Genomic DNA, 16390 nt, shown 5'->3' on the forward strand with positions numbered 1-16390 from the left:
TCTCAAGTTCGCCTGGACCATCTTCCTCCCCTTCCTGGACCTCTCCGTCTCCATTTCTGGTAACCGCCTCAACACTGATATCTATTTCAAGCCCACCGACTCCCATAACTACCTGAACAACAACACCTCTCACCCACCCTCCTGCGAGAATGCAATCCCTTATTCCCGATTCCTACCTCTCCACCACATCTGCTCCCAAGATAGTGTTCCGCTCCCGAACATCCCAGATGTCCTCCTGTTTCAAGGACCACAATTTCCCCCCTCTGGTAATCAAAAATGCCGTCTATCGCATTTCTCGCACTTCTCGCACTTCTGTCCTCAAGCCCCATCCCCCAAAATAAAAGAAAGACAGAAACCCTTTGTCCTCACATACCACCCCACCAACCTCCTCAACCAATGTATCATTCTCCACCACTTTTGCCACCTACAATCCAATATCATGACCAAAGAGATATTTCCCTCCCCAGCCCTATCTGCCTATCGTAGGGACCGCTCACTCTGTGACTCCCTCGTCCGCCCCACACTCCCCACTAACCCCACCACCCCCGGCACCTTTCCCTGCAACCGCAGGACGTAGAACGTTACAGCGCAGTACAGGCCCTTCGGCCCTCGATGTTGCGCCGACCTGTGAAACCAATCTGAAGCCCATCTAACCTAAACTATTCCATTATCATCCATATGTTTACCCAATGACCATTTAAATTCTCTTAAAGTTGGTGAGTCTACTACTTTTGCAGGCAGGGCATTCCACACCCTTACTACTCTCTGAGTAAAGAACCTACCTCTGACATCTGTCCTATATCTATCACCCCTCAATTTAAAGCTATGTCCCCTCGTGCTAGCCACCACCATCCCAAACCTCCCCCCTTGTCTTCATATGGAGCCCAAGACAAACTGTCCATATCAGACAGGGGTTCACCTGTACATCCTCCAACCTGGTCTACTATATCCGTTGCTCCCAATGCGCCCTCTTCTACATCGGTGAGACCAGGCGCGGACACGGGGACTGTTTCGTGGAGCATCTGCACCCTATGCGACAAACAACACCACCTTCCGGTCGCGAACCATTTTAACTTTCCCCTCCCACTCCCTGGGTGATGTGTCCATCCTGGGCTCCCTCCACTGCCCCAATGGCGCCACATGCAAACTGGAGGAGCAACATCTCATATTCTGCCTCGGGAGCCTACAGCCCTATGGCCTAAACATGGAATTCACCAGTTTTACAATCTCCTCACCCCCGGCCTCATCCCATGTCCAAACTTCCCTCTCATCCCCAACTGCTTGACCTGACACAATGTGTCCGTCTTCTTCCCCACCTATCCACCCTACCTTTCCCGCCGACCAATCCCCACTGCCCCTTTCATGTATCCAACCTATCACCACCCCACCTACCTTCCCCCAGCCCCACCCATATTCCCTCCTGCCTCCTTGACCCGACACAACCCGTCCATCTTCTCTCCCACCTATCCACCCCAGTCATCCCATTGACCAATCCCCACCACTCCTTACCTGGATCCATTCACCATCCCACCTACCTTCCCCAGCCCCACCCCTCCTCTCTCTATTTATTTCTGAGCTCCCTTCCCTCTCCCCATCTCTGAAGAAGGGTCCGACCCAAAATGTCAACTTTCCGGCTAGTAACATCATTAGTCTTGTTCCAATTTCTATAAAGTATTGGAATTTACTTAGAGTGAATTTGCAGATCGTCTATAGGCCAGTAGCTCTGTGGGGATTCAGGGTATAAATAACGACCTTGCTGAAGACTTTTAGCAGAATGGAGTGGAGTGATCTGAGTTCAGTTTTAAGGCCACTGCTGTTTCTTATTCACATTGGAGCTTTGAATTCTAAAAACAATGCCAATTTTTCAAAGTTACAAATGGTACAAGCTAACAGGGACAGTGGAAATCAAAGAAAGCAGTTCAAAATTTGCAGGATGAGCTGTCAAAATATGTACAAGGGCAGAGGAACCCACACATGTCTGGTTTGATGTGTAACTCTGATCAGTTTTATGACACACACTGACCGCTGATTTCTGCTCTCCTGTTTGCATGTGTCCTCAATCCAGCAGAGGCCAGGTGGTGCTGCTGCAGGTGCAGGAAGTCTTGCCAGGCCGAGCTGGTTAAGTTCACCAACGCTGGGGCGAGCCAATAGGTTCTTAAGCACGGCAGCTGTGAGTTTGATGAATCCCCGTCGATCCTTGACTTCAGTCGAAAAGGTGAAGGTTCGTACTCTGAGTGTGGAGCAGAGGACAGAGGAGGACAGTAAGTATCCACCCAGTAGATGCTCAGTTTGAGGTTTGGCCTTCGTTGCAAGAAGATTTTAGAGTTTTGATTTCCTTGTCAAAGAAAGGGTAACTGGAGAGAATGCAGTGGAGGTTCACTAAGCTGATACCGGGGTTGGCAGGACTGTCCTTTGAGGAGGAATTGGTGCGACCAGGCTTGTAATCACTAGAGTTTAGAAGAATGAGAGAGGATCTGTATGAAAATGTAAAAGATTCAAACAGGGCTGAACAGACTAAATGTAAGGCGGATGTTTTCCCTGGTTGGAGAGTATAGAACCAGTAGACACAGTCCTGTGATACAGGGTAGACTATTTAGCTTTGAGATGAGGAAAGATCCCTTCACTGAAAGGGTAGTAAACTTTGTAGAATTTGCGACCAAAGAAGGCAGTGGAAGCCAAAGCACTGAATATATTCAGGAAGAGATTAATAAATTATTATAAACTAAAGGCATCCAGGGGTATGGGTAACAAGTGGGAATATGGCATTTAGATAGAGGATCAGCCGTCATCACATTGAAAGGAGAAGCAGGGTTCAAGAGCTGAATGGCCTGTTCCCGCACGTGGTTCCGATGTTTTACAGTTTGAAAGCAGTTACAGAGGCAGTAAAATGGACTGTTGTTAGGGAAGGAGCTTGTGTGAGTTGCGTGGTGAAAACACAAGTATGGTGATATAGACGAGTAAAGAACAAAAGGGGAAGGTGTGACTTGTGCTTTTAGATGACATACAGGCTTTGGGAAAACATGAGATGAGTTACTCACTGCAGAATCCAACTTCCATCCTGCTTTTGTAGCTATGATGATAATACCCCCAGGAGGCTGGATCTAGTATTGTGTAATGAGGGGAGATTAATTGATGACATCAAAGTTAAGGATCTTCTAGGGAGTAGTGACCATCGTATGATAGAATTCAAAACTCAGTTTGTGGGTGAGAAAGTGCAGTCCCATTGTAGTGTTCTGGAATTAAACAAAAGAAATTACAAAGTCACGAGGACAGATTGGGCAGTTGATAAGCAGGGGCAGTTGTTTAAGGAGCTACTCAATTCCTCACAAATAAATTATATCCCAGTGAGGAACAAAGATGGTAAGGGGGCTAAAAAACATCCATGGCTGAACTAGAAGGTCAAGGACAATATAAGGTCAAAACTAAGGTGCACCATATTGCAGAGGCCAGTGGCAGGCAGGAGGATTGGGAAACTTTCAAACATAAACAAAGGGATATTAAAAAATTAATAAAAAGAGCTAAGGTAAGTTACAAGAGAAAACTAGCACAAAATATCAGAAAGGATAACAAAAGCTTCTATAGGTAAATAAGAGAGAAGAGAGTTGCTTTGGTGAATGTTGGTCCCTTGGAAGATGAAACCGGAGAGTTGATAGGGGGAACACTGAAATGGCAGAGATGTTAAATCAAGTTTTCACGATGGGGGACAATAGTACCATTCCTATTGGAAGGGGCAAGTCTGAGGCAATAGAAAGGGTATAACTTAGAACAGTCAACATCGATAGGGAAAAGGTACTCGGCAAACTCTTAGGATTGCGGGCAGAAAAGTCCTCCAGGCCTGATGGACTACATCCTAGGGTATTAAAGGAAGTGGTGGTGGAGATAGTAGATCCATTGGTTACAATATTCGAAAATTCCCTGGACATAGCATTTTTCCAATCCATGGGAACCTATCCTAAGTAACACCCTTATTCAAAAAGGGAGGGAGGCAGTATGTGGGAAATTACAGACCAGTTAGTTTACCATCTGTTGTTGGCAAAGTATTAGAATCAATTATCAAGGAAGCAATATCAGGAGATTTGGAAAGTCAAAATGCTATCCATCAGAGTCAACATGTTTTTATGAAGGGCAAATCATGTTTGACTAATTTGCTAAAGTTGTTCAAAGATGTTAACAAGCAAAGTGGATAATGGGGATCCTGTAGATGTAATTTATCTATACCCCGGAAGGCTTTTGATAAGGTGATGCACAAAAGGGTTGGATCATATGGGATTGGGGGTAATGTATTAGCTTGGATAGGTGACTGGCTAATGGAAAGAAGACAGAGAGTTGGGATAAGTGTTTTTTTTTCTAGATGGCAAGAAGTAACTAGTGAGGTGCCAAAGAGTTTGGTCCCCAACTATTTACAATCTACATTAACCACTTAGATACAGGGATAGAAGGCTCTGTAGCCAAATTTGCAGATGACACAAAAATAGGCGGGACTGTAAATTGCAGTGAGGAAATAATAACCTCACAAATGGATATAGATACGTTAGGAGAGTGGGACAAAATGTAGCAGATGGAGTTTAATGTGGATAAGTGTGAGGTCAAGTATTTTGGTCGGAAAAATGCGAAGGCGACTATTATCTAAATTGGGAGAGACTTTGGGGTGCACGGTTTTGGTCCCTTTATTTGAGGAAAGATGTAGTGGCATTGGAGGCAGTTCAGAGAATGTTCACTAGATTAATCCCAGAGATGAGGGGTTTGTCGTATGAAGACAGATTGAACAGTTTAGGCCCACATTGTATGGAATTTAGAAGAATAAGGAGAGATCAAATTGAGGTGTTCAAGATGATAAAAGGTATAGATAAAATAGACGTGGAGCGGATGCTTCCTCTTGTGGGGCAGTCTAGGGCGAGGGGTCATAGTCTTAAGATAAGGGGTAGCAAATTTAAAACAGAGTTGAGGAGAAATTGCTTCTCCCAAAGGGTTGTGAGTCTGTGGAATTCGCTAACCCAAAGTGCGATGGATGCTGGGACAGTGAGTAAATTTAAGGAGAAGTTAGACAGCATTTTAATTGGTAGTGGGTTGAAGGGGTGTAGGCAGAAGGCAGGAAGATGGGGGTGAGGAGCAAATCAGCCATGATCGAATGGCGGAGCAGAGTTCTTTGGGCCAAATGGCCTAATTCTGCCCCTATATGTTATGAACTTATGAAGGTTGATGTTGGGGAATTCAGAGGTGACGGTATTGCCATTGACTGTCAAGGGAACGTGGTCAGATTCTCTCTCATTGGAAGTGTTCATTGCCAGGCATTTGCCATTTTTCGTACCCAAGCCTGATTGTTGCCAGGTGATGCTGAATGTAGGTACAGATAACTTCAGTCACTGAAGAATTGTGAATGGTGCTTAACACTTTTCCTGGCATGCAGTTCTTCAGGAAGTGAGCACAAGCCCTCCTTCACCAGCCAGAGACTCAAATGATGCATGAACCCAGGTGGAATTGTGAAAGGTGTTTCTTCCTACAGCAGGATTTGCCAAAAGTGGTTAATGATCAGCCTGTTGGGAGTTCCTATATAGCATAGTGGCACAAGTCTAGCAAAGGTAGCAGCATGGAGATATCTCCAGCACTAAACTGTCCACAAATGCGATGTGACTGAAACTGTTACTGGTGTCGATGGTAACCATGATGTAGAGGTGCCAGTTTGGTCTGAGGTGGACAAAGTCAGAAGTCACACAACACCAGATTATTGTCTGACAGGTTTATTTGAAATCACAAGCTTTCACAGTGCTGCTCTTTCGTCAGGTGAAGTCCCTAAAGAAGGAGCAGCACTCCAAAAGCTTATGACTTCAAATAAACCTGCTGGACTATGACCTGGTATCATTTGACTTCTGACACTTGCACAGGTTGGAAAAAAGGTGTGCAGCTTCTGATTCACCTAGTGCCTGACCGCCTCAAGTTAATGTGGTAACCGGCAATCGTTTAACACTTGGAGGAAACCTTCATTGCACTGAATAGTGTACTTGAAAGTCAACCTTATTATTTTACGCCAGTCAACATGGGGTTAAGCGGTGCACCACTATTGAGCTAATGTGGCCCAATTTGTTATTAATATCAGCTTTTCCTTGTGCTTTGACAATACAGACCTATGAATTATAAGTAAGACTAGGCTTATTGAAACATAAGATTCTTGCGGGTCTTGGCAGGATAGAGGCAGAGAGGTGGTTTCTCCTCAGGAGAGAATCTAGAACCTGAGGGCATAATCTCACAGGAAGGGGTCTCCGATTTAAGACAAGATGAGGGGGAATTTCTTCTTTCAAAGGGTAGTGACTTTGTGAAGTTCTTTACTGCAGAGAGCTGTCAAGGCTAAGATTGGAAGATTTTTAATCTGTAAGGGAATCAAACATTCTAAGAGAAAAGGCAAGGCAGTGGAGTTGAGAATTAACAATCAGCCACAATCTCATTGAATGATGGACCGGACCTGATGGACCAAATGGTCTACTTCAGCTCCTATGTCTTATGGTCATTCACCTTCAATAGACTGCTCAACTATTCATTAATAACATATCTGATCTGATTGTGGCCTCGATTGCACATTTCCATCTACCTTAGATTCTTGGCTAGTAAGGGGATTATTCTACCTCTGCCTTAAAATATGCAATGGCCCTGCCTCCACCATTCTTTGGGGAGAGATGACCCGCTGAGAGAAAAATATCCTTTAATCCCCATTTTAAATGGGCAACCCATATATTCAAGCCCTTCATTGCAATCTCTACCACAAGGAGAAACTTCCCTTCAGCTTCCATCCTGTCGAGTCTCCTCAGAATCTTATACGTTTCAATAAGATCACTTCTCATTCTTCTAAACTCCAGTGAATGCAAGTATAGCCTGTCTAACTTCTCCTCACAAGGTAAACCAGTATCAATGACACAACACTACCTAAGTGCCAGGCAGTGACCATTTCCAACAAGATAGAATCTAATCATTGCTACTTGACATTGAACAGCATTACTGTCACTGCATACCCACTAACAATAGCCTGAGGGTTACCATTGACCAGAAACTGGACTGGACTAGCCGTATAAATACTTTGGCTACAGGAATAGCTGAGAGGTTAGGAATCCTGCAGTGAGTAACTCACCTGACTTCCCAAAGCCTGTGCACCATCTACAAGGCACAAGTCAGGAGCATGATGGGATACTCTTCACTTGCCTGGATGAGTGCAACTCCAACGACACTCGAGGACATAGATTCCAGCATTTTTTTTTTTTTGATGACAGATATTAGGCTAACCAGCTTGTAGTTTCCTGATTTCTGTCTCCCTCCTGTCTCAAATTGAGGAGTCACATACAATTTTCCGATCTGATGGGATCTTTGCAGTATCTAGGGAGTGTTAAAATTTAGACCAATGCATCTACAATCTCAGCAACTACTTTATTTTATAATCATCCTAGGAGAAAGTCCATCAGGGCTAGAGGACTTATTGGATTTTCATTCTAATAATTTTATTTGTATATTTTCCATGGAGATTGTACTTGTTTCAAGTTCCTCACACCCTTTCATATTGTGATAGTTATTTCTGGAATATTATTTGTATCCTGTACAGTGAAGTTAGATGTAAGTTGTCCAATTCATCTGCCGTTTCTCTGTTTTCCATTATTAATTTTCCAGACACACTCTCTAGAGGTAATGCACTCTTTACCTTCTTTTTTTCCTTTTAAATACCTATACAAACTCTTACAACGCAAGGCTAAGTCTGAAGCATCATAAAATTACTAACTTTACAAAGTTAACTCTTAAACATAGGTTACATTTAGTCAATTGCCCCACTTCTAAATAAGTTGATACACATCAGTACAACTCCATATACCAACTCTGCTTTCTTTGGGCTTGAAGATGGCATGTTCTCTGTCATGATACGGGAATGACCTAGATAGAGGCCGAGCAGCTTTACAGGTATAACTCTTAAAACATTAGTGCGTCATCTTCACTCTGTTATCAATCCCACGGTGCATTTTTGTCAAGTGAAGCTAAGTAGAGTTACATGATGGTATGTGTAACCCTAACCCTACCAAGATTTGTATTGGCTACTGTTACTTTTATTGTGTGATTACACCCAAACAAAGTTAGTCCTGAAATGTTAATTTCCCTACTAATCCTATGAGTGCCTGGTTCTGATTATAGTTTCATCTGGTCAGTTTGCAGTATTAAGGTAGTGACAGAATCATGGCATGAGTGATCCTCGTAAAGCTGTCTGAACTGTGTGATTGTTTGATGACTGTGCATCAGCTTTGTAACAATGATACTATGCTTCTCCTTACAGTTGAAGGAAGCCACGGAAATGATGGCCTGTTGCTAGGGCGTCCCCCTGACGAACCAGATCACCCGATCACAGAGAAATCTTTACTGGAAATTCTGGATGGTGCTATCATGATGTACAACCTGAGCGTGCACCAACAGCTTGGCAAGGTAACATGCTCATTCTGTTGAGGGACTGGTGTGATTGTCTCATTGAACCTCATGGTGGACTCTACTGCTCCTTCTTCAAAGTAGTGCTGTGGGATCTATTACATCAAACTGAGAGAGCAGGTAGGTCCATGGTTCAACATGTTATGCAAGAAATGGCACTAGTATTACACTGAAATTTCAGCTTGAATTTGTAAGTCTCTGAAGTCATGCTTGAGCCACAACCTTCTGGTCCAGAGGCAAAAGTGCAACCAACTGAGCATTATTACAATACAGCCCGTTTTATTAGCTGTGAAAGAAAAGAAAAGTGACCTGCATTTATACAGCACCTTTCATGCCAACCAGTGGTCTCAAAGTGCTGTACAACCATTGAAGTACTTTTGAAATGTAGTCATTGTTGTAATATAAGAAATATGGCAGCTAATTTGCACATAGCAAAATCCCTCCAAAAACAGTAACATGATGATGACTGAATAATCTCGTTTTTGTGGTGATGATTGAGAGATAGGCATTGACCAGTTGATAACTCCCTGTTCCTTCTCCAAACAGAGGCATGGGATCTTTTGGATCCATCAGGCAGTCAGATAAGCCTGAGTTTAATGACACATCCGTACAATGCCACCACCAGCAAGGCAGCACTCACTCGACTCTGCTCTGGAGTATCAGCACAGATTTTTGCGCTCAAACCCTCATGTGGAACTTGACCTGGAACCTTGTACCTCAGAGTCAGAGTATTACTGTTGGTATTAAAGGCTCTAAGACAGGGAACTTTGCATTCTGTAATCAGTAAAAATGTTTGAGGGCACTCTGGAAAAAGAGAACAAAATGAAGCATTTGAAGGCAGGTGGACTAATTAGTGTGAGGGAGATCAAATATTAAAATAATAATGGAAGTTGAACAGCTGTCTTGTTTGGATTTTAGCAAAGCATTTTATGCAAGAGCAAGGAACATGGCTAGAAGATAGTCAGGGTACAGCCTTAAAGTAAAGTAAGACCTTTTAGATCAGAGGTAAGGAGAGCAGTGAATCTATGGAATTCACTACCACAGAAGGCTGTGGAGGCCAGGTCATTGAGTATATTTAAGACGGAGATAGGTTCTTGATTGTCAAGGGGATCAAGGGTTATGGGGAGAAAGTGGGAGAATGGAGTTGAGAAACTTATCAGCCATGATTGAATGACAGAGCAGACTCGATTGACTGAATGGCCTAATTTCTACTCAATTGTCTTATGGTCTTATAGTATAAAAAGGGGTAATAAGCAGCTTGCGTAGGATGCTGTTTGATCTGATGTAGAGATATGTGTAAATGTGACTATGGGTTTACAATGGGGAAGCCATAACCCTCGACAGAGTTGAGAGAAGAGCACCTGAGCTCAGGAAGGTGGGACCACTTATGTGAAAAAATTTCATTGAAATTTCCCGAATGCTTTGGGTGCAGTAAAACTATATACGTAAATGATGCCAGAACCTCAAACTATAGGGTGTGGATTCTCGTTCAGAGGAGAACAGGTGATAGAAAGCTTGAATTTAAGTACTTCATGTGGAGGACCGTTAATATTTGGAGCAGATTGTCTATGGAAGCAAATCAAGAGGAAGTTGGATCAGGGTTTGCATTTGAAAGTGATCAGGAGCTTGAAGAGGCAGAAAATAACATAGCTTTCTTTTGATCTTTGAGATCAACCAGATGGATATAGTCCTGTGGTATTTTCAGGTCCATTGCTGCCATGCCAATCACTAACCGAAAATGTGTTAAGAAGACCTCAATGTAGCCAACTCTCACCTGTCATTGAGTGTTAAGCAGAGAAAAGGAAACCTGTGAACTCTGTAGCAGGGATGAACAATCTCACTCTGGGATCACCAGTAGCTCAGTAGGACACACTGAACCAAGGATCACCATGTGAACAACATCCATCATACAGAATATTATACTTGTACAATATTTGTATTGCATTAAAGCCAGTAGATGGAATATTCAAGATGCAGAGGCACTCCAGTTCTGTCAGTGTATTGTTGTGATGATTCAGTTTTTGTTGTGATTATTGGTGTCTCTGCATGTGCGATGACTATGTCTATCCTTCAGCAGAAGTTTTGCTGGAAATTGTAATGTTTCATCTGAGAATCAGTCTCTTCTGCATGTTAAGTGACAGGTAATTTTTGGAATTGCTCTCCCACTTTCTTTCACTGACCTGGAGGATTGCAGGCATTACAATGGAGGAGGGTCCATCACAACATTCATGATCAGCAAAAGCTGTCTATTAAAGTTATGAGCTCTTTCAGTTTTTTTTTGAAAGCATGGATATCTCTGTCTCTGTAGCTTTTTCTTCTAACAAGAGAACTCTAAGAAATCCCACAACCCAAAGAGAGATGTACAAAAAAGGTACCTGAAGAAAGATGGGAATGATGAAAAAAGGGAGATGCATTGCCACATATTTCTGAGATGGCTTGCTGTGTTTAGCTGTTTTGTATCTTGGCATAAGTTATCTAGCTTGTAATTGGAGGTCTCACACTTTGAACAGCTCCGGCCATGCTTCTGTGCTACGTAGCTATGAAGATTTGCACTTTGTGTCTGGGTATAATACTGACATGAGGAACAACTAGAAATGGCCTGATCTTCACAGAAGCACTGCGTTATTCCAGTGCAGAAGGAAGCCATTTGGCCCATCGTGTTTGTAGTGGCTCTCCAAAAGAGCATTTCACTTTAACTGAAGTCAATATATGCTTCATCTACCCGGCGTTGTGTCTGAGAGTGGTAATAAATCGGTACCTTTGTTTTAAAAAGTGGTATTACAGCTCCTTGATACTATTTTATTCTGTGGGTTTCGAGTTGACATTCTTTTCATGCCTGGTGTTAACTAAGCTACAGCAGACAGTGAGGCTGAAAAAGAATTACCTATATACTGACTGAAGAAACTAGTCGCCAGTCATCACTTCAGCTTATTCATTGGTAGGTGCCCATGAACCTTGCTAGTATGGAATTCCATTTATAACAGTCACCTGTGATGTTACATCTTCGTTATAAGCGATCAATATAATAAATTGGCAGTTGATCACCCATGGAATTAAGACTAGGTATAGTTTAGAAGTGAACTGGGGTCAGAGAGTAAGGGATAATTAGATCAGATTATGTTGACTTAATTCAATCTCTATTTTAAATGCCACATATTCTTACATTATAAATTATTTTATCCAACTTTGTACTGAAAAACATACATGTGAACTTGTCACTGTAATAAACCCAAATGGAAATGGAAGTCACGTTGTCTCAAATGACTCTCGACAATGTTTGTCATTCAAATAGCCTTGCAGCAACATTGATGTGAAAGGAGATCAGTTCCTAACAACAAATGCATGGGATGTAGTGTTTTCCCATACCCTATCCCACTTCATTTCTGCCCTGTTTCTAAAAATGCCAACTCCTTGCTGCATTACGATTCCACTCATCTTTCCCACTCTTGAATAGAGATATCTATGAGGTCAGACAGGCTTAGTAGATGGTATCCTAATTGAGAATTATTCAGTTCTTGTGTCTAGGGAAAACAATAACTGATTTTTCCATCCCTAATTGTTGATGATTTCCTCAACGTTGCAACTCCAGGACAGTGAGACTCAAACTTTCTGTCCGAGAAGGAATGACTCTGTCAGTGCACTGCAGAAGTCCCTTCACCTCAGTGTTATACTGTGAGAGAGAGCGGGAGGATGAGAAAGTGTGTGAAAAGTCATTGATCAGGTTGAAGGACCAGAGCCAGAGTGCATTCAAAGTTGAGACACTGAAATGGGAGTTAAGCTTACAATTATTGCCTGAGAAGAGGAGGCGTTGATGACCGTTTTCAGAAACAATAGCAATACAATTTCCACAGTAATATTTGAGCATTGAACTGAAATAAACCAAAATTTCACTGAATCCTGACAACTCAAGAAGATGGGTACATCTTGTATGTTTTTGTCTTTCCCTTATCCTGTTTTTATGGACAAGGAGTGAGGGTGGGTTAACGTTACTCCTTTTCCCTGACTTCTCAGTTAATAGCAATAAGATGTATCTTTTAAAGTGGGATAACAAAGTGTAGAGCTGGATGAAAACACGGCAGGACAGGCAGTATCAGAGGAGCAGGAAAGCTGACGTTTTGGGTCTGGACACTTCTTCAGACCCTTCATTTCTGAAGAAAGGTCCAGACCTGAAACGTCAGCTATCCTGCTCCTCTGATGCTGCCTGGCCTGCTGTGTTCATCCAGCTCTACACCTTGTTATCTCAGACTCCAGCATTGGCAGTTCCTACTATCTCTGAGTATCTTTTAAAGTGAGTGTTTTAACCCTTTTGAATGTTGTGACACATCTTCACTGAGCATGACACTGTCGATATGTCAGATGCAGCAATTAAGATGAACCATCTTGTCACAAGGATTCCATTTTAATTGTTGCTCACTATTGAGAGTTCTAATGGAAACCAAATTCAAAATAAATGATCAAAGGTAGGCATTGGGAAGTTACTTAACTCTGTCCTTTGCCCAAACCATCAGATTAGCAAAGTTATTCCTAGGAGTGTTTCACATTTCTCCCTGGTTTTCAGTCTGGGGGGGGGCCGTGGTTTTGCCACCTTTGGGAGTTCTGGAGCACATCTGTGGTGTCATGTGGAAAAGATTGCACAAGGAGCACAGGAAAGAGTAAAAATGCAGATGTCATAAAGAATTCGATAGTTCTTCCTGTATGATGTGTTTCCTTCCTGGTGCCAATGAAATGTTCATCACTGAATGAATATGGAACATTTTCCGAGGAATAGGAGAACATAGAGAAGTTATGTTCTGTTTGGAACTAACGCTATAGGTAGGAAAAGGTTTGATACCCTAAAGGCAGTTTCAGGAATAAGGGAGGAAATTCAAAAATGTGAAGAAGGATAGTCCTGGAAATGACAGGCCACTCAATATATTGATGGGAATCTTGCACAGACAACAATCTGAAACAAAACTACTCAAAATTTGGAAACCACTGCTCGTTAAATTAAAGCCAGAATTGAGAAGTATTTAGGTCAGCACTTGAAACACCATGGCATATGAGGTTACAGACCAAGTGCTAGAAAATGGGATTAAAATATGTAGACATTCCTGGATGATCCCTAATTGTTCCCAATATATTTTGGTGATCCAGATCTAGATGTATTTCATAGAATCCCTACAGTGTGGAAATAGGCCTATTGGCCCAACAAGTCCACACCAACTCTCAGAGCATTTCACCCAGACCCAGACCCATCCCCATCCCCCTATAACCCACCTAATCTACACATCCCACCTAGCCTGCACATTGTTGGACTGCGGGAGGAAACCGGAGCACCCGGAGGAAACCCACGCAGACACGGGAAGAATGTGCAAACTCCATACAGATAGTCGTCCAAAGGTGGAATCAAACCTGGGTCCCTGGCATTGTGAGGCAGCAGTGCTAACCGCTGAGCCACTGGGCCACCTACACAGTGTGTAGGTGACAATTTCAAAGCTTGCAGATGACACAATATTTGGAAGAATTGTCGACTGTGAGATGGACAATGTAAAACTCCAGAAGGACATTGACATGTTGGTGGAGTGGACTAATAGGTGGCAGATGAGGTTCAATGCAGAGAAGTGTGAGCTGATGTTGGAAGAACACTGAAAGACAATATACAATAGGAGGCACAATTCTAAAGGGCTTGCAGGGGCAGAGACACATCGATGCATATGTGCACAAATCATTGCAGGTGGCAGAACAGCTGCAGGGAGTAATTAATAAAACATTCATTGTTCTCGGCTTATAAAGGCCATCGAATACAAGAGCAAGGAGGTGATGCTGAACTTGTACAAGGCGCTTGTTGTTTCTCAGCTGGTGGATTGTGTACAGTTGTGAGAGCCAGATGTGATTGCATTGGAGTTATTGCAGAAGTGATTTACAAAATTGGTTCCAGGAATGAGAAACTTCAATTATGAGGATAAATTGAAGAAGTTGGGACTGTTCTCCTTGGATAGAGAAGGATTGAGAGAAGATTTGATAAAGATTTTCAAAATCATGAGCAAGCTGGATTGAGTAAATAAGGAGAATTGTTCCCGTTTGTAAAAGGAACAAGAATGAGAGGGCATTGATTTAATGTGATGTGGAAAAGAAGCAAATGTGTTGTAAGAAAGACTTGCACAGAGGAATTAGAGCATGGAATACGCTGCATGGAAATGTATTGGAGGCAAGTTTAATGGAGGCATTCAAGAGGGCATGGGATGATTATTTGGATAGAAATAATATGCAAAGGTGTGGGGAAAGTGGAGATTGGCACTAGATAATAGTGCTTGTTTGAAGAGCTGGTGCAGACAGGATGGACTAGAAGATCATCTTTGTAGTTTAAAACCAGCTGTGACTCTGTTTGTTAATCGCATTTGTGTTTAATTAACTTCATTGAGCTCTATGAAGAAAACCATTTTGGAAGGAAGAATAGAAAAGAAGAATAATTTTTAAATTTGAGGGACTGGGAAGTGTTGATTTTCAGATCGACCATAGAATCATCTGCATGAATCACAGAAAGGTAACATGCAAGTATCGCAGGAAATTTAGGACCAAGATGAGAATAAATTTCTTTATTCATCATGATGTGGGTCTTAAATTTCTCTGACCAGAGAATTGTAGATATTAGGTTATTGAGTATGCTCAAGACTACAGTCAGTACATTTCTGGACTATAAGGACATCAAAACAATTGAGATAATGCAGGAAGCTGTATCTGTTGTAGTGACTCAGCTGTGATCATATTGAATGATGTAGCATGTTCAAATGGCCTACTTCTGCTTCTATTTCTTGAATTCTTACATTGTTACGGTTAGTGTTGCATTGGAAGTGTGAAACTTGATTCTATGCTGAAGTCAGTGAAGTGGGACTTGCAGCCTCAAACTGCTGACTCACATGAGAACCCGACCAACTGAACTAATGCTAACTTCATTGTAATGAAGAAAAAAATGCTGCTGTTTGCCATTGTTGTACTGCATTAAAAATGTGTTGGGAAAGGCACTTAATGCAGACAATACAATCCATTTCCAGCACAATACATCACATTAATGTATATTTGCTGGGAGCTTGCCTGCTGCTGTGTGAAGAGAATTGATGGTGTTTGCTGTCTCCTCAAGCAATTGAATAGCACAATGTGGCTACCTTGTTACTGGTGACAGTCTCATCACTGCAAACCATGTGCATCATGTTTCGTTACAATGACAAAAAAGGAGTGCGTAATGACTCTGAAATTTAGAAACTTCACTCATTCTCACTCTTTGCCATAACGTAGACTTGGTCACCAAAATTATGGTTGTTCAGTAGGTCCCCTGTTTGATACCATATTGATCAGAATTGCATTTCAATCATAGGGTCCTCTGGTGCTATATTGATCAGAGAACCCTTTGTTACTCTTTATTTTCAGATCAATCAACGAATGGGATTACTGTGACTTCTAGGTAAAGTGGAATCTGACCAAACAGAATTATATTTGTCTTAATATGTCAGATGTATGTCCTTAGTGAATAGCCAGTATAGCTAATGCAATGTTTATGAATAGGGTTGAAAACAATTTGCTGAATTTTAGAGAATCTACTTTGATCCCTGTGTCTGTACTGACTTGATGAAAGAGCTATCCAATTAGATCACTCCCCTGCCCTTTTCCCATAGTTTTGCCTTTCTTTTTACTTTAGGTATTTATCCAATTATCTTTTGAAAGTTATTAGTGAATCCACTTTCATCAACCTTTCAAGCAATTGTATATCAGATCACAATGGTTAAACTCGCCACTAGTCACCTCCCTCTATTTAATGAGAGAACAGCCCAATATTTGTCTGGGACTATGGCGACTTTATCTTTACAACAACTTACTGCATTAATTTTCTTTTCCATGTTACCTTTGGTTGTTTTGCTAGTGACCTTAAATCTGTGCCCTCCAGCTACAAATACTTTAGAAAGTTTCTCTA

At 42.0% G+C, this 16390-nt stretch overlaps 1 protein-coding gene across 1 annotated transcript in view; it reads left to right on the forward strand.

Moving 5' to 3' along the window:
- Positions 1–16390, forward strand: part of LOC109929384 (E3 ubiquitin-protein ligase RNF123) — a 279987-nt gene that overhangs the window by 71115 nt on the left and 192482 nt on the right. The window contains exons 5-6 of the mRNA XM_048606242.1: positions 2066–2261; positions 8300–8445. Coding sequence (XP_048462199.1) covers positions 2066–2261; positions 8300–8445 — 342 coding nt within the window. The remainder of the gene's footprint in view (positions 1–2065; positions 2262–8299; positions 8446–16390) is intronic.

The sequence above is a fragment of the Rhincodon typus genome, chromosome 16 (genome assembly GCF_021869965.1).
Source record: "Rhincodon typus isolate 14 chromosome 16, sRhiTyp1.1, whole genome shotgun sequence".
In the NCBI taxonomy this organism is placed as follows: Eukaryota; Metazoa; Chordata; class Chondrichthyes; order Orectolobiformes; family Rhincodontidae; genus Rhincodon; species Rhincodon typus.